Source organism: Schistocerca serialis, chromosome 3, assembly GCF_023864345.2.
Source record: "Schistocerca serialis cubense isolate TAMUIC-IGC-003099 chromosome 3, iqSchSeri2.2, whole genome shotgun sequence".
Taxonomy (NCBI): domain Eukaryota; kingdom Metazoa; phylum Arthropoda; class Insecta; order Orthoptera; family Acrididae; genus Schistocerca; species Schistocerca serialis.
Genome location: NC_064640.1, coordinates 772470961 through 772496216, shown reverse-complemented (window position 1 = coordinate 772496216; position 25256 = coordinate 772470961). Strand labels below are relative to the sequence as shown.

General features: G+C 41.2%; 3 protein-coding genes across 3 annotated transcripts in view; 2 read left to right on the top strand and 1 right to left on the bottom strand.

The window, feature by feature from the left end:
• LOC126471218 (putative cyclin-dependent serine/threonine-protein kinase DDB_G0272797/DDB_G0274007) overlaps positions 1-20296 on the top strand; it is a gene marked incomplete at its 3' end in the record, with an annotated part of 292651 nt that extends 272355 nt beyond the window's left edge. Inside the window, exon 3 of the mRNA XM_050099341.1 lies at positions 19505-20296. Within this exon, the coding sequence (XP_049955298.1) occupies positions 19577-20296 (720 nt within the window). The remainder of the gene's footprint in view (positions 1-19504) is intronic.
• On the bottom strand, positions 14685-18506 carry LOC126471219 (aspartic and glutamic acid-rich protein-like). Its single transcript, XM_050099342.1, has 2 exons — positions 18468-18506; positions 14685-15515 (listed from the first exon to the last, which is right to left on the bottom strand). The coding sequence occupies exons 1-2, from the start codon at positions 18504-18506 to the stop codon at positions 14685-14687; spliced, it is 870 nt and encodes a 289-aa protein (XP_049955299.1).
• Positions 20290-25256, top strand: part of LOC126470614 (uncharacterized) — a 208736-nt gene continuing 203769 nt past the window's right edge. The window contains exon 1 of the mRNA XM_050098568.1: positions 20290-20861. Coding sequence (XP_049954525.1) covers positions 20312-20861 — 550 coding nt within the window. The 5' untranslated portion in view covers positions 20290-20311. The remainder of the gene's footprint in view (positions 20862-25256) is intronic.

Genomic DNA, 25256 nt, shown 5'->3' with positions numbered 1-25256 from the left:
CCTTCCTAAATCCGCGCGGGTTGTCGCTGTTGTAATCCTAGTACTAAAGTCTACAAACTACTTACGATAACACTGTAAAAACAAATTTGTTATTGATTGCGTGGTGTCTGTCCGAAAGGACAGACACCACACATTCATATAACTGATTACCTCGATGGGCATTGTATCCACCACATTCAGAGCCGATGCACACTTACGTCCGACCTCCTGCTGGAATCTCTAACAAGTAAGTAGTGAGCATAGAAGACATGGGCAGGGGCTGCGGGTAGGTGGCGCTAAGTTGGAAATGTGGGTCGGCTGAGAGGCGTGCCGAGATAGTCGGCACAGTTGCGATAAACACTGTGTACGGATGGCGCAGTGGTTAACGTAACTGCCTAGCAAGCGGGAGATTCCGGTTTCGAATCCTGATCCGGCACACATTTTCACTCGTCACCTCTGATCCCACACGAAGTCCTGAGGCAAGTGATACCAATAATCCCCTTCCCTTCCCTCCAGTTTACAGAAAACGAATATGTACTAGCAACATTTAAATGTGAATTAACAGTGTTTCTTGGTTACATATGTCTATGGGTATCCCTCGTAGTTACTCCTTCATGTGCTATATTCGTTATTGTTTCACGTCCACTTCCACCTGTAGCAGTGGGAAGAGATCGCGAAAGGGATTTACGGAACTCTTTTTCGTAACTCTTGGCGACATTGTGTAACTGAAGACGATAGTTAAGGTTCCCTGGAAAGATTACACACATCTACTGAAGGAACGTGATCCGTAACGTCTGTCATACAAGGAAGAACGTATACTACGTGCTCAAGAGTCCGACCTATCCAGTCTCATTTCTTAATGCTGTTTCCCAGTTTTAAACAAATGTCGCGTGTAGGGACTATTGCTAATGACGAGATCAACCGTGCTATTCTTCAGGTTAAAGGGATTAGGTGTCAGTCTTTAACTGGTATCTGGAAATACATAATCTATTCTCGCCACTTACCTCGCCACACTTCTATTTTCTATCGTTTTTGGCTGCCCTTCGTCCGTGTTTCTGTGATTTAATAGATCCTGGTTAGATCCTATCACCGTAACCAGCACGAACATGTAAAACACGCAGAAGGGAAGGTGAATGGAAGACTAGACTTCATTGGAAGAGTGTTGGGAAAGTGCCCAAAGAAAGCAGGAAGCGAGGTGTCATTACCGGCAATTCTAGAGTATTGCTACAGTATTTGGAGTCCTTATCAAGTAGGTCTGACAGCAGATGTCGAAAGGACTCGGGCTGCAAGATTAGTATAAAATCCATAACGCAGATGCTCAAGGAACTTGGATGGGAGTCTCTGGAAGAAAGCGACGTACTCCTAAAACCCTGTAGCGTAAATTTAAAGAAACTGCATTCGATGGAAGTACGTGCAACAGTTCTTCTGCTTCCCTTGTATATCTGGCGGCGGAACACGAAAAGAAAATACGAGCGAGTAGGGCGCGTAGTGTCGTTTTTCCCGTACGAAGACTTTTGCGGCCGGTGTTCACTTCAGTTAACACCTACGAGCCGAAACTCAGTGGTCGATGTTTGAATGTATTTACTAATGTTTCCTCCCAACTTGCAGGAGACATCCCCAGAGATGACAGTTGTTAGTCTCTGAAGATGTATCCTACAGAGGGCGACGCAACGTTAGTAAATGATTTCATGTATCGACCACGAACCACATGAAATCGCTGATTTTGCTAAGAAGCACCCTCCGCATTGCACTGTACAGTGACCTGTAGGTATGTAACATATATACTGCCTGAAAAAAAAAGTGAGTACATGGTCGATGTCAGTGTAACTTCGTAGACGTACACACCGTCGGCGGGCACGTAAATGATCAGAACTGTAATAATTCTCTGTGACGGGGGAACGGCAACCAGAATGGATTAACGTTGTTCGTGTTAGTGTTATTACTAGGGACCCGATTTTTATGCAAATGCATTTTTTCTATTATTCGAGAAGTATGCTCTTTGGATATATTCGAATTAATTCTTTTCTTATGTTTTAAGCATAGTTTTGTATTGCATATAGATGCATATTTTGCCTTTTTCGTGAATAGGCATAATACTTTCGAAAACTTTTAATTTTGCTGCATGTTTTGCATGTTTTTGATTAAAATACTTATTCTTTAAACATACGGACATCTTAAATTGTTTGTTGACTTGTTCGGTTGTAGTGAAAGCTTATTTTTATGTACTTATTTATTATTTTCATTTCTTCGCGATTCGTTGGTAGGAGTTAGCTTTCGCGCTTGCTCACGTAGTACGTGGCCTTGGTTGCTGGACTTCCCCGGTCTTCCTGCAGAATTGCACCAACATGGGTATTAAGGGGCTAGTCGGAACTGCGCCTTTCGGAGCTGTTTAGAATGCAGCACCAAGCAACAATTTTAACATTATTATTTAATTTGTGTGCGGTTCTACGCGTACAGTCTGGAACCGAGCGACCGCTACGGTCGCAGGTTCGAATCCTGCCTAGGGCATGGATGTGTGTGATGTCCTTAGGTTAGTTAGGTTTAATTAGTTCTAAGTTCTAGGCGACTGATGACCTCAGAAGTTAAGTCGCATAGTGCTCAGAGCCATTAATTTGTGTACGATTTTAAAACTATTTTCATAACATTCATTACATTTAAATTAACACAACACTAAAGGGACGAATGACTCCCTCAGTTACCTGTCGTCAATTGACTGCATGTTCTGTCTACAAAAAATCTGTTCATATTTATGGTGAGCGGGTGACTGCTGGCTTGGTGATCTGTTTTAAATGCTAAAAGTGAAAACAAGTAATGAGTGTAAATTGCAAAAATTTGAGTGGGAGTTCGAAGGGGAGATGACAACGACAGATGGCAAAATACTTTGGCAACGACAGATGGCAAAATACTTTATTGTCGTTCGTGTGAAAAAAACAGATGGCAGTGAAAAACGCTACCAAGTCGTTCATGATGTGGACACCAATAAACAAAAAAGAGCGTAAGGCGTGAATCCATGTCCAGATGTTGTTAGGTAAATGTTCTAACAGTGATTTTTCGTGGTTGATTTTGTGCAAGCCTTTTTGTCGTCCTACTGTCGCAGGTTCGAATCCTGCCTCGGGCATGGATGTGTGTAATGTCCTTTGGTTGGTTAGGTTTAAGTAGTTCTAAGTTCTAGGGGACTGATGACCTCAGCTGTTAAGTCCTATAGTGCTCAGAGCCATTTGAACCATTTTTTTGTCGTCAGATATTCCATTGTGGAAATTAACTAATCCTGTTCTGAGAAATTTCATTGAGAAGTATACAGAGTGTAGAGTGCCAGACGAATCCACTATACATGAAAATTAATTGCAGCAGTGCTAGGACCAAACCATTATAAATATAAGCCATTAGATTCAAAATAATTTTATATAGGTCGATATCTACATCTAAGACACTTTTCAAATAGGGTCAATTTCCAACTTTCGTGCCCTATGGATGTCTTATGTAAATCATTACTAAATTGGTTTTGATTTTCTGATGACTTTAGTAGACGATAAACGACAGCATCGTATGAAAATAACTTTAGATGGGTGCTCAGATTGTCTCCTAGATCGTTTATGTTGATAAGGAACGGCAGAAGGCCTATAACACTACCTTGGGGAAAGCCAGAAATCACTTCAGTTTTACTCGATGACTTTCCGTCAGTTACTAGGTACTACACGGTAATCATGAATCCAGTCACGTTAATGAGACGGTATTCCGTAAGCACACAATTTGACTACAGGCCGTTAGTGAGGTAGAGTGTCAAAAGCCTTCTGGAAATTTGTAAACACGGAATCAATTTGAAATCACTTGTCAGTAGCAATCAACTCTTCGTATGTGTAAAGTGCTAGTTGTTTGTCACAAGAACGATGTTTTCTAAATCCGTGTTGGCTGTGTGTCAGTAGACCATTCTCTTAGAGGTAATTCATGACGTTCGAACACAATATATGTTCGAAAATCCTGTTGCATATCGACGTTAATGATATGGGCTTGTAATTTAGTGAATTACTCCTACTCCCATTTTTGAATATTGGTGTGACCTGTGGAACTTCCCAGTCTTTGGGTACGGATCTTTCATCGAGCGAGCTGTTGTGTATAATTGTTAAGTATGGAACTACTACATCAGCATATTCTGAAAGGAAGCTAACTGTTGTGCAGTCTGGATCCGGAAGATTTGTTTTTATTAACTAATTTAAGTTGCTTCACTACTCTGAGGATATCTACATCTAAGTTACTTATGTTGGCAACTATTCTGGATTCGAATTCTGGAATATTTACTTCGTCTTCTTTTGTAAAAGAATTTAGGAAGGCTGTATTTAGTAACTCTGCTTTGGCAGCGCTGTCATCAATAGTATTTCCATTGCTATTGCGCAGGGAAGGCATTGACTGTGTCTTGCGGTTAGCATATGTTACATACAACCATAACACAAAACTGTGAGGGACGGTTTATTTGAAATATTATAATTTTGTCTCTTAACAAAAATGTATGGTCTGCGCCGTATGTACTTGCAATGGAGCATTTTCAAATGACAAAAAAATGGTTCAAATGGTTCTGAGCACTATTGGACTTAACTGCTGTGATCATCAGCCCCCTAGAACTTAGAACTAGTTAAACCTAACTAACCTAAGGACATCACACACATCCATGCCCGAAGCAGGATTCGAACCTGCGATCGTAGCGGTCACGCGGTTCCAGACTGTAGCGCCCAGAACCGCACGGCCACTCCGGCAGGCTTCAAATGACAAACAGCTCCGCAGTTTCCTCATTTTTTATTGATACCATGAATTTATTATTGCCAAATGGCATTCAGTACGAGTGTATTGTTATTTGTGACTCATGCATCTAGTTGCATGATCAAAACTGGTACTGCTCTCTAATGTTATATTTCCCAATCTGATACATTTGACTTGTCTTGCTCATGGGTTACATCTCGTCGCTGAAACTATTCGTGCAAATTTTCATCGTGTTAACAAGTTGTTGTCTTTTGTGAAGAAGGTGTTTGTTAAAACACCTTATAGAAAACAAGCTTTCGCAGCAGCAACACCTGACATTCCCGTGCCACCAGAACCAGCCAAGCCCGAGGGGCGCACGGTTGTCTGCAGTGATTTACTACACCGAACATTTAGAATTTATTAAGAGCACCATTTATACCTTTGACCGTAAAAGTGCAGCGTCAATTAAAAGTGCACGAGCATTTTTCTCATCTTCCGGCGACAGTAGTTTCTATGGAGGCAGGCAGTTCTGTTGTTTGAGATTTATTGTGTTCAGAAGTGCAGCCTCTAAATTTGATTCTGTCCCTTGAAGAATTGGTGAAATAGTGAAGGAAAGAAATCAGAGCATACTTTCAAAAAATCCAGGATACGAACAAATCTGTGAAACTGAAGAAATTTTAACCGGTACGCGCACTGAACTTTCGAGCAACACGTTGCTAACAGCGGAGCAAGTAGCTGCTTTTGTACACGCATACTTAAGTTCCTGTGAGGTAGAGAAGTTTCTTCCGCTACAAGCACGTTCTGCGAGACATCGTCAGATGGCTTACTTTGGAACACCTGAAACATATAGTGATTGTGAAATGTAACAGAAGGGAAGTGGAAAACTAATTGTAGGTACAACAGCTTTCCGTAAATTAATGTAAAATACTAGTTTTCTTGTATTTTTTGTTAACGTTTCTTTGTGTAACATTTAGAGGCATGTACGTAAGTAGTTTTTGTACTATGCCGTTTCAGTTTTTATGTAATTTTATGTGAACAGTTTACGTGCATATTTTAGATTTTTTGTGCATAAATACATACATATTTCAGGGATTATTACTCCATGAAAATCGGGCTTACTACCGGGCCTGGTAGGATATATAAGGGGCGTAAACTGCATCAAATATTAAGTGATCACTATGAAGGGCACGTACTCGACCGAGACAGCATTATCGGCACTTGACAGTTTGATAGGGTCCTCATTTGGTCGGCTGCTCGAAATATCCACATCCGTGGGCCAGTTAGACGTGACAATGGCCCGATGTTGGACTGCATGGTAACGTGAGGGAGGCATACTTGTCAAGGTTCCGGCTGACCGCGTCTGACCACCGTCGTAAGCTATTTAGGGAAACCCTCGAGAACCTAAATTCAGATGTCCAGCCTCACGAATGCGAGTTTAAACACGGCTGCCACTTCGCAAAAGTCCGTCGTTGGACTGTGAAGCTGTGAAACGATGATTGGCAGTACTTCCACAGGTGTACGTGTGGACCTATCCTGGTACAAGCCCGAATTATGTTCCGGCGGTCTAGGGCTGTTTGACTTAGTTCGTGCTCTGATCTTATTAATGCCAGTAGCAGCCCCAGTCTATGACAACAATTTAAAATCTGGCCGTTTTTGAGGAGGAAAAAAAAATTAACGGTTCACCAGATCGTTGTATTGTTCGGAGAAAATCTGATGGATTTGCACACTACTCCTCAACTCAGCACTAAGAAAGCACCTGTAAAGATGGGCTAGTGTTTCAGCTAGCTGTAGCACAACTGGCGGTCCAAAACCCCAGCAATAACTATTCCCTATTCTTCGAGAAGATTGGATAAAAGTTCCGCCTTCTGTGCACTAGATAACAGCAAGCCTTACAGCAGATTAATCGCCGTGTTTGTGGCGGAACGAGATCATACGCAGTTTTAGTCACGTGACTGTAGTTCTTGAAATGAACGACAAGACTGAGACCTTCGGCCACATAGTGTAGTCGATTAATCAGCATAATTCTATAACGAGTTGCCAGAGGCCACAATGAGACTTTCTTATCTCGGGCACCTTACTGGCCAGAGGAGAGATTAGAGCGCGTAAAGAGGCATATAGGCAGCAACTTCTCCCTCACTCAATACGCGATTGGGATAGGAAAGAAGGGGACTGATGACCTCAGATGTTAAGCCCCATAGTGTTTAGAGCCATTTGAACCATTTGATAGGAAAGAAAAATAATATGAATATGATGTACCCTTTGCCCAGTTGTAACTGTACCTTCGTATCTAATACACTATCATTGTACTTTCTCTTGATTATGGATTGCCTGTTGGATATCGCCTTTTTCATTCCGGATGAAATACCAGACTGTATTAATAACATTGCCATGTCGACGATTGATATGAAACATTACTAATATAAGATTTTTTGTACTGTGAAGATGATCGATGACCGAAACCGCTACGTGTCATGCACGTCCTAAAATAACTTTACTATGGCAGCTCAAACACAAACATGAGTTTGTTTACAAGCATTATGGAAATCAGGACCAACTAAGGAAAGTAAATTACTAAACGAGGGGCGTTCAATAAGTAATGCAACATATTTATTTATTTTGAAGCCGGCCGCGGTGGCCGTGCGGTTCTGGCGCTGCAGTCCGGAACCGCTGGACTGCTACGGTCGCAGGTTCGAATCCTGCCTCGGGCATGGGTGTGTGTGATGTCCTTAGGTTAGTTAGGTTTAAGTAGTTCTAAGTTCTAGGGGACTTATGACCTAAGATGTTGCATCCCATAGTGCTCAGAGCCATTTTATTTTGAAAACAGGTGGATTTCATACAGGCCACAAAACCCTATTTATCAACATAATCTGCGTTTAATGCGAGGACGCCACCTTATCGGTAGGACATGTGTGCTCCACATGGTACCACTCTACTAGTCGACGTCGGAGCCAACGTGTTGCTGCATCATATCATCCACGTACTACTTTTCGCGGGGTGCATCCTTCATTGGGCCAAACAAATGGAAGTCGCAATGTGCGAGATTCGGGCTTTAGGGTGGATGAGGAAGAACAGTCCAATGACGTTTTGTGAGCTCCTCTCTGGTGCGCAGACTTGAGTGAGGCCCTGCGTTGTCATGGAGTAACAGTTCACCTCGAATGAGTGTGTCCGCACGCTCGAACATTGCAGGAATCACAGCTGTGTGCGGCCAGCCGGCACACGGGACATCGCACGGGTTTGCGTGACATTATTGAGATGATGACAGACGCCTCACCCAACGACTCGCCGTGCTTTTGTTCACTGCCAGGTCTTCGTAGACATTCTGCAAATGCCTGTGAATATCTCCGATGCTCTGATCTTCCGCCAAGAGAGACTCGATGACAGTTTTCTGGCTTGAACGCATCTCCGATACAGACGCCATTTTGAAGGTTACGTATAGCGCCACCACCTGTCGGAACTTCATGAAACTATAGCGGCTGAAACTGGGATATTCCGCGAAAGTCCCATAGCAGATTCCACATTTTTTTCAACCGAAACAGGCCGAGTAAAAAGTGTTGCATTACTTATCCAACGCCCGTCTTACACTACAGTCAGCGCTTGAGCTATATACACTCCTGGAAATTGAAATAAGAACACCGTGAATTCATTGTCCCAGGAAGGGGAAACTTTATTGACACATTCCTGGGGTCAGATACATCACATGATCACACTGACAGAACCACAGGCACATAGACACAGGCAACAGAGCATGCACAATGTCGGCACTAGTACAGTGTATATCCACCTTTCGCAGCAATGCAGGCTGCTATTCTCCCATGGAGACGATCGTAGAGATGCTGGATGTAGTCCTGTGGAACGGCTTGCCATGCCATTTCCACCTGGCGCCTCAGTTGGACCAGCGTTCGCGCTGGACGTGCAGACCGCGTGAGATGACGCTTCATCCAGTCCCAAACATGCTCAATGGGGGACAGATCCGGAGATCTTGCTGGCCAGGGTAGTTGACTTACACCTTCTAGAGCACGTTGGGTGGCACGGGATACATGCGGACGTGCATTGTCCTGTTGGAACAGCAAGTTCCCTTGCCAGTCTAGGAATGGTAGAACGATGGGTTCGATGACGGTTTGGATGTACCGTGCACTATTCAGTGTCCCCCTCGACGATCACCAGTGGTGTACGGCCAGTGTAGGAGATCGCTCCCCACACCATGATGCCGGGTGTTGGTCCTGTGTGCCTCGGTCGTATGCAGTCCTGATTGTGGCGCTCACCTGCACGGCGCCAAACACGCATACGACCATCATTGGCACCAAGGCAGAAGCGACTCTCATCGCTGAAGACGACACGTCTCCATTCGTCCCTCCATTCACGCCTGTCGCGACACCACTGGAGGCGGGCTGCACGATGTTGGGGCGTGAGCGGAAGACGGCCTAACGGTGTGCGGGACCGTAGCCCAGCTTCATGGAGACGGTTGCGAATGGTCCTCGCCGATACCCCAGGAGCAACAGTGTCCCTAATTTGCTGGGAAGTGGCGGTGCGGTCCCCTACGGCACTGCGTAGGATCCTACGGTCTTGGCGTGCATCCGTGCGTCGCTGCGGTCCGGTCCCAGGTCGACGGGCACGTGCACCTTCCGCCGACCACTGGTGACAACATCGATGTACTGTGGAGACCTCACGCCCCACGTGTTGAGCAATTCGGCGGTACGTCCACCCGGCCTCCCGCATGCCCACTATACGCCCTCGCTCAAAGTCCGTCAACTGCACATACGGTTCACGTCCACGCTGTCGCGGCATGCTACCAGTGTTAAAGACTGCGATGGAGCTCCGTATGCCACGGCAAACTGGCTGACACTGACGGCGGCGGTGCACAAATGCTGCGCAGCTAGCGCCATTTGACGGCCAACACCGCGGTTCCTGGTGTGTCCGCTGTGCCGTGCGTGTGATCATTGCTTGTAAGCCCTCTCGCAGTGTCCGGAGCAAGTATGGTGGGTCTGACACACCGGTGTCAATGTGTTCTTTTTTCCATTTCCAGGAGTGTAGTACGTGGCGTGTAAAGCTATCAAATCACGAGACGACTAAAAAGCAGGGAGTTGATCGATTCGTGGAAAGGAAAATTCAGACCTAGACGCGGATACGCAGTATGAAATTAAACAATATTTTGAAAAACAGAAGGCAGAAGAAGTAATTTCCCTTACTGAACAAGACAGAAAGGACGTTGATGAATACTGTTATTTATGTTGGTGCATAAGTTTGTAGCATTTTTCCAGAAGTTTAACAAACACAACAAAAAAAAGGTTTGGAGGCTCTGAGCACTGTGGGACTTAACTTCTAAGGTCATCAGTCCCCTAGAACTTAGAACTACTTAAACCTAACTAACCTAAGGACATCACACACATCCATGCACGAGGCAGGATTCTAACCTGCGACCGTAGAGGTTGCGCGGTTCCAGACTGTACGCGTAGAACCGCTCGACCACTCCGGCCGGCTTAAACACAACAGATACACACAACAGAGGCTTCAGTCATTAATAATATATTCTCCTTAAGTTTTTACAACAGTTTGCCAACACTTGGGTAACTTTTGGATTCCACGATTGTAGAAATCACGTGGTTTTGAGGCGAAGAACTCATCTAGCCATGGTCGGAGTGCATTTTCATCCGGAAAGGAAGTCCCTGAAAGTTGTTCGATAGAGAGCGGAAAAGATGAAAATCTGAGGCCGAAAGATCAGATGAATAAGGTGGTTGCGGAATGACTTCCCAACCCAACTCCTGGTATAGTGTTCTTGTCAGTCTAACAGAATGCGTGCGGGCGTTGTCATGAAGTAGCATCACTTCACGCAGTCTTCCTGGTGGTTGTTCTAGGATTGCGTCAGCAAGACGTCTCAGTTGTAGGCAATAAATGTCAGCTGTGATGGTTACACCTCTGGGAAGCAATTCGTAGTACACTACACCGTCGCCGTTCCACCATATGAATAACATTTTTTCTGGGTGCGCGCAGGTTTTTCTACGGAGAGTTGTTACTTTGTTTGGGCTTAACCATTGCTGCCATCTCCTTATGTTAGTATAAATACACAATTTCTCGTCACCAGTAACGATACAGCCTTGGAATGGTCGGTGTTGTTCACGAGCCAATTCATGACGAGCGAGCGGAAGACGCACGTATGACCACCTGCTGATTTTCGTGATTTTGGCTTACAGCATGCGGTACCCATACACCCGATTTTTCAACCTCCCCCACTGCAGGCAAATGTCGCATGATGGTGGAATGGTCACAGTTCATCAGATGGCAGTTCTAGATTACACTGACGTGGATCATTGTGGATTAATGGGTTTAAACGATCGTCATGAAACGTGCATTCAAGTCGTAGACATATTTAGCAATTGCGAAGATTTGCCGTGTTGGCAAGTATACCTATAAAATTCAAAATAACTTGAAATACTACACTTAAACTTCTGAATAAGACTGTATTTGCGCTCATGAAATTACAAGTCACCCAAAAATATTACACATCACAGTTTATTTAAGTGAACCACAGTCAGGACAGTGAAACTTATCAATAATGAAAGGTAAATTTGTAAAATTGCAGGAATAATGGACTCAAGTAAAACAGTTTCTCGAAGAATTCATATTTGTTGAAAACATCGAGGTGAAATAATTTTATTAGCTAAATACTTCACTCCAGAGGTTGAATGTCTTAACAGAAATAAACTGTCACAGTAGATTTACCACTTTCATCTTCCGTGTCTCATGAGTTAATCATCTCTGAGCTTCTGCCGTCACCGAAAATGTTGTTATCTTGTGGGGAAAAAGCCCCTGTTTGACATTGAATGGTAACAGAAGTACGAAAGTGTTTTCATAGCGGAAACAGAGTTTTGAGGCATAACATGAAAATATTGGTTTACAGTTGGGAAAGAGCATAGGTTAAAAAATAAATGTATTGTCGTAACCTTCCAGCAAGTCTCCATTTAGGGACGTCATTATTGAATATACGAATCTGAGTCCGTAGACGTCTGCAATGTTTGACCTTCTGTTTGAGGCTCATTGGAGGGAACACGTAAATGTAATAAAGTCTCGCACGGAAACTTGCTATTTCCTCTACATCTCGTCTCCTCAAAAAGAGCTGTGCCTACAGAGTGTGTAAATGCACTGGGCAAAAAAATTAGGCCGCCCTAGGAGACGCTAATAACGCCTCTAGCTGCCACGTTTCAGACGCTGTACCAAATAGACCCAGACATTCTGTGTGGGGATAAGTTCGAGTGATTTAGCGGACCAGTCGAGGTGCAATAGTATACCTGAGTGTTTGTCAAACCAACGACGTTGCCTTTTGCCCTGCGAACATGACTTTTGCCATCTTAGGAAATGCTAGATCCACAGCATGCTCTCCATGAAAACAAGACCAACACTCGTTCACAGACAATGTTGAGATAAACTTGCTGTTTCGAGTTCACTATAAACTGAATGTGTGGACCCAAGTCGTCGTCAGAGAAACATCGCCAGAACGTTGCAGAACCACCTTCAGCCTGAACAAAGCCTTCGTCACGCTGCGGGTTAAACACTTGATTGGGTCGTCGGTACACACAACGCTTTGCCTTGAAAAGAGGCAAAATCACTACTCATGGGACCACTGTATTAAGTGTAATACGTCATAAGTCATGGGATAGCGATATGCACATATGCAGATGGCGGTAGCATCGCGTACACAGGGCAAAAAGGGCAGTGTATTGGCGGAGCTGTCTTTTGTACTTATGTGATTCATGTGAATAGATTTCCGTAGTGGTTGCGGCCGCACGACGGTAATTAACAGACTTTTAACGCGGTATGGTAGTTGGAGCTAGACGTGTGGGACATTCAATTTCGGAAACCGTTAGGTGTCAGAAGTGTTCGGAGAATAGCACATTTCAGGCATTACCTCTCACCACGAAAAGAGCGTTGGCCGAGGCTTGCACTTAACGACAGATGACAGCGGCGTTTGCGCAGAGTAGTCAGTGGTAACGTACGAACGACACAGCGTGAAATAGCCGCAAAAATCAATGTGGAACGTATGGCGAGTATACGTTAAGATAAAGCGGCGAAATTTGGTGTTTGTGGGCTCTGGCAGCACACGACCGACGGGAGTGCCAACTGTTAACAGTACGACATCGCCTGCAGCACCTCTCCTGGGCTTGTGACCATATCAGTTGGACCCTAGACGATTGGAAAACCGTGGCCTGGGCAGATGGATCCCAATTTCAGTTGGTAAGAGCTGATGAAGGGTTGTAGTGTGGTGTAGGCCCCACGAAGCCATGGACCCACTTTGCCAACAAGTCATAAACACATATTTAGTACGAAAAATAAAGAAAAATGGACAAACACTGTTGTAGCAATAACGGGAAAATAACATTTTCTCTCTGTGACATGTATTCAGTCAAAGCCACCATCTTCGCGGAAACACTTTGCACATACATACTGAGCGCTTCCAGCACATGGTCCACATACGAATTACTTGCACTGCACCCAGAGATTTTCAGTTTTGTCCGAACTTCTGCATCCTCCTATCTGGCAGGTCTTCCATACCGATTACCTTACATATTTCAGTGGTCGCAATGAATGAATGAATAAATAGGTTCTTTCCTTGACTGTACAGACAGTTTCTGCTAATTTGAAAAGAAACGTTCGCCGGCTAACTTTTCTCCTGTTGTGCCTCTACAAAGGATCCAGTCGGTGTTTCCATCAAGGTCTGGGACGTTGCTGTACATAGACCATCTGCGGCAGGCAAACATGGCAGTGTACAGACGAGACATCTGGTCCAGAATATTAACTCCAAATTTAATTGAATTGTAGAAGCTCACAGTTTCAGCGAGTTTCTCCTGTGTTTGTTTGTCCACTGCATCTCACTGGTGCATTGTGATCAATAGAGGAACATTTTTCTTGGTCTTTCCCAGACAGGAAGTAATTGTCGTGTCACCAGATTTGTATAAGGGTATCATACAAAGATCCGGCAGTAGACTTCACTGATGGAGGAACTTCTCTTCGGGTTTTCTTCAGTGTACCCACCACGATTGTGTTCTCCTGCCTCAGGTACTCTGTAGGATGTTTGGCTGTGAAGAAATCGCCACATTTTTCTTCCTTTCGAAGTGTAAGGTTTCATGAGACGTGTAACCACATGCTCTGCAACAGGTATGTTAGTGCGTCTCTCACTTTGTGTACCCAAGTAAGGAAATAGATTCACCATATATTTACTACTGGCATCTGCTGCAAACCAGAACTTCAAACCGAATTTGTGTGGTTTATTACTCTTGTATTGTACATACCGGCACCGAGCTTTGCATGGTTAGAGCTGCTCATCTACGGTTGTAAATGCACTTTGTTTATAGTTCGGGATACAGTTAGCTACAAATGAATTCCAGACTGGCATAGCTGCTTAGAGGCCATCGACCTTGAAGTCTCGGCACGAGTGCGGTTGTCATCCAATCTTAAAAATTGCATGACTTCTATGAACCACAGAAGTTTCGCGGGGAGATTCTTTCTTCATGTACTCCACATGTATAGATTATAGCTGCGGCAGCTTCTAATTGGGCAATATCAATTATCCATATGTCATCCTAATTTATGTAAGGTTTTTCTACGTTCTGTAGAATATTACTGTCTTATCAGCACTCGTCATGCACTCAAATAACTACCTGCGACTATAAGTTTCTTGGCGTTGCACGTAGGCTCAGCAGTTTCTACCATCACGTTGTGACGCCCTAATCTTTCAGATGCGTGTGCTGGCGCAATTCGAGTCCACACTGTTCCGTTGGCTGCAGTGTCTGCACTTCCAACGTCCAGCTGCTGAGACGGAGAGATTTTTTCCGTTGTTTTTTTTCTCGGCTGCGAGTAGGAATTTGTGGTGCCACTGGAATCGAATGTGTAAGCACTGGGTTATTCGTGTGTTGTTGTACAAGTTCTGAATTTTCATCAACCGACTCTGATGATTCGCCTTGTTCTGTTTCGTGGGGCTGATATTACGTGTCGTCTTCATACTCTTTGTCATCTTCATACTCTTTGTCATCTTCATACTCTTTGTCATCTTCATACTCTTTGTCATCTTCATACTCTTTGTCATCTTCATACTCTTTGTCATCTTCATACTCTTTGTCATCTTCATACTCTTTGTCATCTTCATACTCTTTGTCATCTTCATACCCTTTGTCATCTTCATACCCTTTGTCATCTTCATACCCTTTGTCATCTTCATACCCTTTGTCATCTTCATACCCTTTGTCATCTTCATACCCTTTGTCATCTTCATACCCTTTGTCATCTTCATACCCTTTGTCATCTTCATACCCTTTGTCATCTTCATACCCTTTGTCATCTTCATACCCTTTGTCATCTTCATACCCTTTGTCATCTTCATACCCTTTGTCATCTTCATACCCTTTGTCATCTTCATACCCTTTGTCATCTTCATACCCTTTGTCATCTTCATACCCTTTGTCATCTTCATACCCTTTGTCATCTTCATACCCTTTGTCATCTTCATACCCTTTGTCATCTTCATACCCTTTGTCATCTTCATACCCTTTGTCATCTTCATATCCTTTGTCATCTTCATACCCTTTGTCATCTTCATACCCTTTGTCATCTTTATACCCTTTGTCATCTTTATACCCTTTGTCATCTTTATACCCTTTGTCATCTTTATACCCTTTGTCATCTTTATACCCTTTGTCATCTTTATACCCTTTGTCATCTTCATACTCTTTGTCATCTTTATACTCTTTGTCATCTTTATCGTCCAACTCATCAGTTTCAAAAATATCTTCTCCTTCAGTATATCTTCTTGTGGCAAACTGTTCACGTAATTCAATAATTCTTCATCTGAAAGGAAACACTGCCGCACAGTAATAATGAGAAAGAGTGCTTATCTTCTGCAGGGCACAACAGCTTATTGGCAGAGAACAGCAACTAAAGTGTGTCCATTCTTCCACTAAATAAAGAAAAATTAAGGAGATACAGAGGGAACGATATCACAAGAATGAAATTAAGTAAGCTAAGCGGATGATAGAAATCCGTTGTTACGCCTTTACAGACATGGAACGCAAAAACTGTGTCACCAGTCAGAATGACCGGCCGCCGTCCGTCGTCCGTTAAGGTGAAAATGATTATAATTCGTTCAGTATTTGTAACAGACGTTTCTATTTTACAGAAATTATAAAATGACCGGTATGGTTTCGTCAGTGTTGATTGTGTCGCAAGGGTGTGTTACTGACTGACTGACCCCTTAGATGCTCGCCATACCTAAAGGATTGAAATGGCAGTACCCGCACATCAGTTTACCAAAGCAGTGCGATGCAGTTGGGGGGGGGGGAAACACTCTAAGCAATAGTATTCGAACATTTCCGAGAGCTTTTAAGTGGAGCCGGCCGCGGTGGCCGTGCGGTTCTAGGCGCTCCAGTCCGGAGCCGCGCTGCTGCTACGGTCGCAGGTTCTAATTCTGCCTCGGGCATGGGTGTGTATGATGTCCTTAGGTTAGTTAGGTTTAAGTAGTTCTAAGTTCTAGGGGACTGATGACCACAGCAGTTGAGTCCCATAGTGCTCAGAGCCATTTGAACCATTTTTTTTAAGTGGAAAAAAATTTCAAGCTATTCGTAGCTGCGTGCGGGTTGTTCCAGGCTTGTCATCGCGATATAGCTGGTTAGAATCAAGCAACATGCAACTTTTACTTTTTGTGGATTTCGTTTGAATTCTTCATTTATTATTGATTAGAAACGTAAATTAACAAATATTGAACAGATTTTGTAATTTTTCTTTATTTTTAATTGCGCGACAGTTCTATTACTCTTAATAAATTAAAGTTTGGTACAAATAAGCGAAACATCAAAGACAAAATAATTGCTTTATTTCTGGAGATTACGAATAAATACAAACATAATATTAAAAACACTAAAAACGCGAGCTAGAGATGACGACTCAAACCACTAGACCACGAACTGTATGCATTGTAGAACTGAAATAAACGTAAGAAAACTTGCGGCTAACGAGAATCTAACCATCAGCATCACAATAAAAAAACACCGGAATGCAGTGCACGCAGCTACGTACAGCTCCGTTAAAATTCTGCACTGTTTAAATTCTTAATAGCGCTTGGATGCCTTCGAAGTCTGTTTTGTTGGCTGTTTCTGAAAAGTACGTTGTACTAATTAGCAAATCGATGTCCGGGCACAGAAGCTGAAAACGTAGGCAGTTGAACAATATTGAACAGGGTCAGTCTATAAGGTTCCTTTGTCGGTGCACTGTATGAGCAGTTCTGTTCTAGTCTGGAGTGGCATCTACTCGGATTGAACGTCGTGCACATGTATACACGTGTATGTCATCAGTCCCTAGTCATGTTTGCTAGACCTTATGCACAATATTTTCCCGTGAAGCGTAAGAACGCGTCCACTGACACGGAGTTTTGACAGATGTAGATAATCTTTTCAGTGGTAGGGCACAGTTGAACGTCTTTGAAAATATTGTATTCTAGCCAGTTACTTAATACTCTAAAATTTTTAATCATATTTATTGTTTTTAATTAATTTTTCTACCAGATTTCATAATTGTTATAAATAATTAAGTTAAAATTAATCCATAAATTTCAGCCTTAGTAGTAAATGTCACTTTCGACAATGAATGACATATTCAATATTTCCAGATTCAGGGCATTACTTACGCATCGATATCTTTTTAAAATATATCTTGTGAATAAAAGTCAACAACAATTAATAAAAATGTGCATTTTGTATTTTTTTGGGGTGATCATTAAGTACCCGCAGTTTTGTAGTACACGTTATCGAAAACACGGTGATATTTGTAATGGTGTGCTTAAAGATATTTTCAGGTTCTGGACCCTGAGACGCGTCGTATGTGGAACGCGGTGCGTCGAGTTTTAGCGTTGTTTCCATTGTGGGATTGCAAGATAGTACACACAGTTTTACATCCGCATAAATATTGTTCAAACGAGTGTGGAGTGCGTAGCAGAGGGTACTTAGCACTGTAGCTCATATTCGCTTGAGGTTAAAGATCACTTTTTGCCCCTGCTTGAATTTAGATAAATATGTTTTGGAAAAAGGATTCTGCCTTGAACAAACACAATTTTTTTGCGCTGTTCATCTTGGCATCTCGTACGGCATCGCTTAAACTCTGCCACACAATATTTTACTGTTGTGAGTGAGGGAGCAGACTCTCCCAGAATAGAATCTAGCTCAGCATTAACATTTGTTGGGCTATGACCTTTCAAATGTATCACACACAAATGGTCAGTTTTATCCATGTTTACAAATCCGCTGAGAGCGTTCACTTTTAATGGCTGCCCAACATAAAAGGGAAAAAACAGTAACATCGTCAAACTTAAAACTTAAGCTTTATAAGGTTGGTACTTATTATCGTAGTCAATTGTTTAAAACAACCGCCATAGATCAGGTATGGTACTTCCGGGACAGTCTTGGTAAATCCGTTGTACGCGGAAATAACGATAACGAGTGGATGTTCGAAACGAGACTAGATATTACGAAATAAAGTTCATATTTTCCATCATACTTTTGGCTCCGGGTACGGGACCGACGCTGTTTAAGTTAAAGTAATTACTCTGTGGATTGTTATGATTTTAACTTATAAATTCTTACATATTATTAATCTTCTCAAGAAATATAGAATTAGTTTTACGTAACGTAGTCGAGTACATGTCACTACACCTCCATTTTGAAAGAACATTCAGCTATACAAATGTTTTTCCATAATTATTATGCGATGAGCTGTTGACTCACTAGTTTTTCTGTGTTATATATGCAGTGTTGTAAATCCATCATAACTATGATTTTATTATTTCATTTCATTACAGTCTAGAAACTGAAGAAAATTTAACATAAGTATGATCACAGTGGTTGGTTTCAATAAAGATGTGTTTGTATGCCATTTCACTCAGAACGAAGTTAGAAAATCAAGAATAAAAGATGGGAGGGATCGAAACTTTGATTAAACGGAAAAGCTTAAAATATTTGTTTCGTCTCGTAATGATGGCATGCGCTCAGTGCTCTCTCTCTCTCTCTCTCTCTCTCTCTCTCTCTCTCTCTCTCTCTCTCTGCGCCTTATAACTGGTATATGCGTTAAATGATTAATACCAGTCCTTGAACCTTCATAAGTAGGCTTTCGTGGGATAATTGACGTCAATCTTGATGAGTCTTCCAATTCATATTTTGCAGTATTTCTGAGACTCCACTCATCGAGTCAAACAAACCTATGGCCATTTGTGCTGCACGCCTGTGTATATGCTCAATATCCCATATTAGCCCTGTTTGGCATGGAGCCCATAAATTTGGGCAATATTCCATGCACAAGCGATTTGCACCTTTGTAGACTGACAACGTTTTCCCAATATCCTATCAGTGAAGTCTATCACCTGCTTTACCTAGCACTGAGCATATGTGATCATTCGATTTTATGTTCTTACAAATTGTTACAACCAGATGTTTGTATGAGTTGACTGATTCCAGTTGTGACTCATTGATTGTCTTGTCATATGAAACTACTCTCTGTATTTCCTGAAGTGGGCAGTTTTACATTTCTGTACATGTAAATAAAGGTGCCACTCTTCATAGGCTTTTAAATCTAAAGTGCATTTAAAAATTAATATTTTGAGATTTATGTTAATACATTCCACTATTCTGGAGAGTGGGACTATTACTTGTTGTTAAATGAGCAAAACAGATATGGACGTTACTATGTAGACATCATAGCCTTATCTTAGGCATTTTAATGTACTGTGTTGTTTCATATTTTTGATTATAATTTGGTTCTGTTGCAGGTCATGTGTGGTGTGGAACGCGATAAGTAAGGCAGAACCTCAGGTTCGCCTGAGAGCTGTCATACATGTGCAATGGACCCATTTGTCACACGCATCGGCGATGTTACGATTGAAAGGGTGGTACCACGAGGATGTGCAAAGGATGGGCACATCCCGGTACCATCCGTCAGCCTCGCGAAGAGGGAAGCCAATGGCAGTGAGGAGGCTTTGGCAGAGGGCATCAATGTCAGCGAAGACCTCCAAATCTTTTTAAAGCCCCCACCTGAAGGAATGCTACGAGATCAACAACTCCTGCAGCGTCAACCTCAGTTCCATATGCCTCAGCAACATATCCAGCAACAAAACCGCTTCCATCAGCAGCACACTCAGCATTCACAACTGAATCAGCACCTGCAAACCCACAGTTTTCAGCAGTTAAACCAAAACCAGCAAACTCTAATGCAACAACAGTTATCACAGGGGCAGAATCAAATGACACAGAGTGAGCAACATGTGAACCAACAACAAATCAGCCATAATCAACACAGTCACATGATGCCGAACCCAGTGAGCCAACAGCATCAGTCGAGTATGGGTCATTTGCAAGATAGCATCAAGCAAAACCAAAGCCATAACCAATCTCTGAATGCACAGCTTACACAGAATCATCAGCTGGCCCAGCATGAACAAAATCACATGCAGATGAATCTGCCACAACAAGTGTCTAATCAGATGCAACAAATGCAAAGCCACCAGCCCCTTAGTCAGCATCAGGTTAGCTCTAGTCAGCAGCTTAGCAGCCAGCAAGAGCAGACTCATCCGGGACATATGGGTTGTCAGGATCAGGCAAACCAAAATCAAGCCCCATATGGGCAGAACCAGATGAGCAAACAAATCAACCAGCTGACTGTAAATTCGTCCCAGATGAGCCACATGCAGCTGAATCACAGTCAGTTAACTAGTATACCAAGTGGTAATCCAAATATGAATCATGGACATTTGAACAGTGCGCTACCATCCCACATGCAAATGATTCAGCAACAAAGTCATCAAAATCAGTCAAGTCGTGTACACCACTCGCAAGGAATTACTGACAAAACAATGGAAGGAGATGATAGTGAAAGTGAACAAGAAAGTAGTGATGTGGAAGAACTGTCAGAAATGGGAAATAAGGGTACTGTAGGGAAAGTTAGGCCTCTTACGACAGTTGAAGGTGCAAGTGATGTGGAAGAGGTGGCAGGCGCAAGGGATAGTTCTTCACATCAAGAAAGGAAGGTACCAGATACTACAGTAACTAGTGTCAAAGACAGTAGTGTAAAGCGTAAGGCACCAGATTCATCATCCACTGGTCACAGCAAAAAGAAATATAAAGGCTCAGGTAAGACTTGGCTTTGCTTAGCATTCTCAGTATGGAGTCAGTCCAGACAAAGAATACTCAGGGGTCGTTACATGTGATGCTCAAGTGTCAGTGGAAAATGTCACTTTGTTTATTATTGCGGACAAAATGCCTTTTAAGATGTATGGAGTTAACTTGGCCACAAGGTAGTCTGGTATGATATACGGTTCAAGGAATTTTATTGGCAGTTATAAGAAACCACTGAAAAGAGTCAGTGTTTCCAGCAGCAAACAAGTAAGCTTGTGCTAAGAAGTGTATCCCGTCTTATCACGTGGAAACTGTAATTTGTTGCTGATAGAGATACTGAATATTCTTAGTGTTTAGGTGTTATTCCTAGAAATGAATATTGATCTGTACTTAATGTGAGGCTTGTTTATTGTAGTGAGGACAAAAGTACATATCCGCTGACATTTTGGCATCACAGGTAGCACTTCAGTCAGTAGTGTTGTTTGGAATGACTCCACATATATAGCAGAAAAAAAAGATGTTTAAAAGCATCTGGACAGATATATAGAGTAAACATGAGTTAGTTCCAAGTGTGTTTTTAAGGCTGTGTCCTCACCAATGGCCATAGTCTATTATTTTACATTTTCAGGAATAGAATGTTTCTTTGTGTGATCTGGTTTATTTTGAAACTTGAATTTATTGTAAGCAGATGTGACAATGTATCACTGTTTCAGAGAGGTAGTGATAAGCATGCCACTTAAAAATTGGCAGGTATCTTTACTTCTTTCATGGCCATAGTAATGAAATATTCCATGTGGGTCAACCCATATGAAGTGATCCAGTAAGGGTTGCTTGACCATTTTTAAATATTGTGATTTTTTTACATGTAATTACCTGTAATTGAAATGTTCAAAACAGTTTTAAAAAAATTAACTTGCACCATTACTGAATGGCGGCCATTTCTATTTGTAAGTGCACGATGGTTCTTCAATTTGGAGACATTAGTATTAATTTGAATATCTCTGGAATGGGTTAAGTCATAACGTTGCAACATTGTTTATTACCCAAATTACCCTAAATTCAGAAATAACCAGATGAAATTACCTCCTAAGTTTGGTACTGAAAATTTAGAAAATCCACATTTCAGATGCTAAAATAACAACCAAGGAGTGATTTATCAGAGTACCTTTTTTTCTCTAGTTAAATATCATAAATTAGTAGCCTTATATAGAGCAAGAACACCAACAAATATTTCCTGAATATTTTTATTAATTTTTGAAATTTAAAAAATCTTTATTTTTTGTATAGTTTAGGGATAATTACCTCTGAAGGAACTGATTATAAAAATTTAATTTTTGTACATATTGTACACCTACATGATAGCAAAGTGCTGTAAAAATTTCAACATTGATATTTGACTTTGAGCAAAGATATCAATTTTTGAAAATGATGAAATAATTCCCATTACACTACAATTGATCTTATGTTTGTTGACTATTTACATGGTTTGTTGTTTCATTGTAGTAAAATTTAGTTGTAACCTGTGTTTTATTAGCACTGTCCTCCTACATTTAGTTAGTATTATTTATTTTAGTAATAAAATATTAAACAATAGGAGCTCTTCCTTTGAGTCTATATTAAAAAAAAATTGCCCATTTACATCTAGATTTATTCTCAACTGAGTAGCACATTATTACAAGTTCAGAATGACAAAAGAGAAATAATAAACATGAGAAATTTTTTTACTGTTGAGAAGGCTACAGTTTTGTGCATGAGTTTAGCCCTCAAGACAAGTGTGTACAGGAGCTCAGTGGAGAGAGTTACAATTCTACAAAGGAGCCCAGTAGTCAGTGACAAGTCTGTACATAAACTGTGTACCTCCACTACATTTGCTGGGTGTGGCATTGTTGTAGTCAGTCTGTTCAGAAATGACTGTTAGAGTGGATGTACATTCTTCATTAAGAGTGTGTAATATTTTATGTGCTTTGGCCATGAGTGTAGTTTGTAATTAACTAAAATAACATTAAAATATAATAATACATAAATTTGAAAGACTAATTCGAATTCAATAAAATGAATGAACAGTGCTCTGTTGGACATATAGTAAGTCGTGTGTCACATAACAGTTTATGGTTCAGTTTCAAAAAAATTAAGAAATGTTAATGACTTTGGTGAAGATAGGCAAACTTTGTTTAAATTATGAGTTGGTTCATCTGTATCATCAGTTTGTGAGTATCATGAGAAAAAATATATTCTCAATTACAGTCACATTTTTGGAAAAAATGCTCTGATCTATCCAAAGTTCATAAAAAGCCAGTTATTAAAGGTTTGAGGGAAATAAAACTCGATCATTTGTCCTTGTGTAGTGCTAGTAAAACCGGTTCCCGAGTGAAACTTCATGTGATTCCTGGAAATTCCCTGTGCCCAAATTGTTATCCAAGAATATTTATCATAAATACAGTACCAGAATCATGTAACCTTGTTAGTGACATTTATATTCCTAATTAGAAAGCCATTAGCAAATTTGATTTTGCTTGCTCTAATTTAGAGGTCTCCTGCTTTGAAAAATAAGAAAATTGAGTAGTGGAAAAACAAAAGGAGCTGTTGAAAACAAGGTACAATGAATTTCAGACAAAATTAGAAAAGACTTAGAATCATGCTTTAATAATGCAGATACCAACAGTCTTTCTAAAAAAGAAGGAAACCTACCTCCAGAATCATCTGACACTGAATATTTGAGCCTAATTGAGAAATTAAAATGTAAGTGTTCAGTGACACCTAAAGAGGAAAAAGTTAAAATTTTAATTTTGCTCACTGACTTGTAGCCAACAGAAAAAAATAGTTCACGAGTTCATCGTTTCTGATCATTTGGTTTGGCTAAGCCGAAAATTAGTGAAAGGGCAAGGCATTCTACCAGTTTTAGGAGAGAAGGATGGAGTAGGTGTAAGTGAAGAAACAATTGAAATGATCCAGCAGCTTTTTGAAAGTGATAAAAACAGTAGAATGTGACCAGATAGCAAAGGTAACAAAAGACTGCTATAAATGGAACCAAAGTAACAAAGCAGAAATGACCAGTACTGCCAAATTTAAATGAATGTTATGTAGCTTTCAAAAATGCTCATCATGAATGCAAAATTTGAAGGTCAAAATTTTGTGACTGTCATCCTAAGTTGCGTATTTTGGCCGGCACCTCAGGAAAACACTGAGTATGGGTTTGTGTATATTATCTGAATGTGAAACTGATGACTGCGAGTGCAAGACTCAGCGATGTTAACCACAAAGAGTTAGTAGATTTAATGGTCTGTGATACTAACAGTTATGACTGCATGACAAGTTTGCCTGATAAATGCCATGGTAAAGGAACTTCCCTTGATTTGTTTAATGAATCTGAGGAGGAAATGACCAACAGTGTCACCTTCAAGCAGTGGGTCACAACCAACAGGTCTGAAACAATAACAGTGGTTAAATGTCAGGAAGAGAACTTTGAATCTTTAATTGATAACTTATAAAATCTCAGAAATCACCACTATCCAAAGTAAATTTTTTTAAGGACAAAAAAGCAAAACTTTATGAAACTAAATCCATAGTCGTAGCTGATTTTGCAGAAAACTTTACATTTGTGGTTCAAAATGAAATACAAGGGTAACAGTGGGTCAATGACTAGGCACACAGTGCATCCATTTGTTCTGTACTTCGAAAATGAGAAAGACAAAGTTTGCAGTTCTTCAGTTGCATTCTAAGTGAAGAGTAGAATCACAACACTTTGTTTGTCCATGTATTTCAAAAGTATGTAAAAAAATTACATAAAAGAAAAATAAAGTTGCTCTAGGTTGAGAAGCTCGTATACTTTACAGATGGAAGTGGTAGTCAATACAAATACAAAAAGAATTTTTCAAAGCTTTGCAACCACAAAGCAGACTGCGGATTGGAGGCTGAATGGCACTTTTTTTGCCTCTTGCCATTGTAAAAATGCAAGCAATGGAGTAGCAGGTACAACAAAATGTGAAGTGAGTAAAGCCAGCCTGCTGAGAAAGACAACAGACCAAATTCTTACAATAGAAGACATGTAAGCCTTTTGCAAGGTTAATATTAAAGGCATCACTTATTTACTCGTCAAGAAGGAAGAGGTAGTGCTTCATATCAAATCAACACTTTAAACCCAATTTGAAAACAGTGTATCAATAAAAGAAACAAAGTAATTCCACAAATTCCTTGGCATTGCAGGAAAAACTTAGTTTGATGCTATGTAACATCAGAAACCGAATTTTACGAGGGTCATTGTGTCAGTAAAATTTTATCTATCTTAAACACTGAATGACATGGTAGCGTGTGTGTATGATGGACAGTGGTGGCTTGCACAGGTTGAAAGAATAAATATGGAAAATGGTGATGTTTTTGTGCATTTTTGTCACCCTCCTGATCCAAGAATGT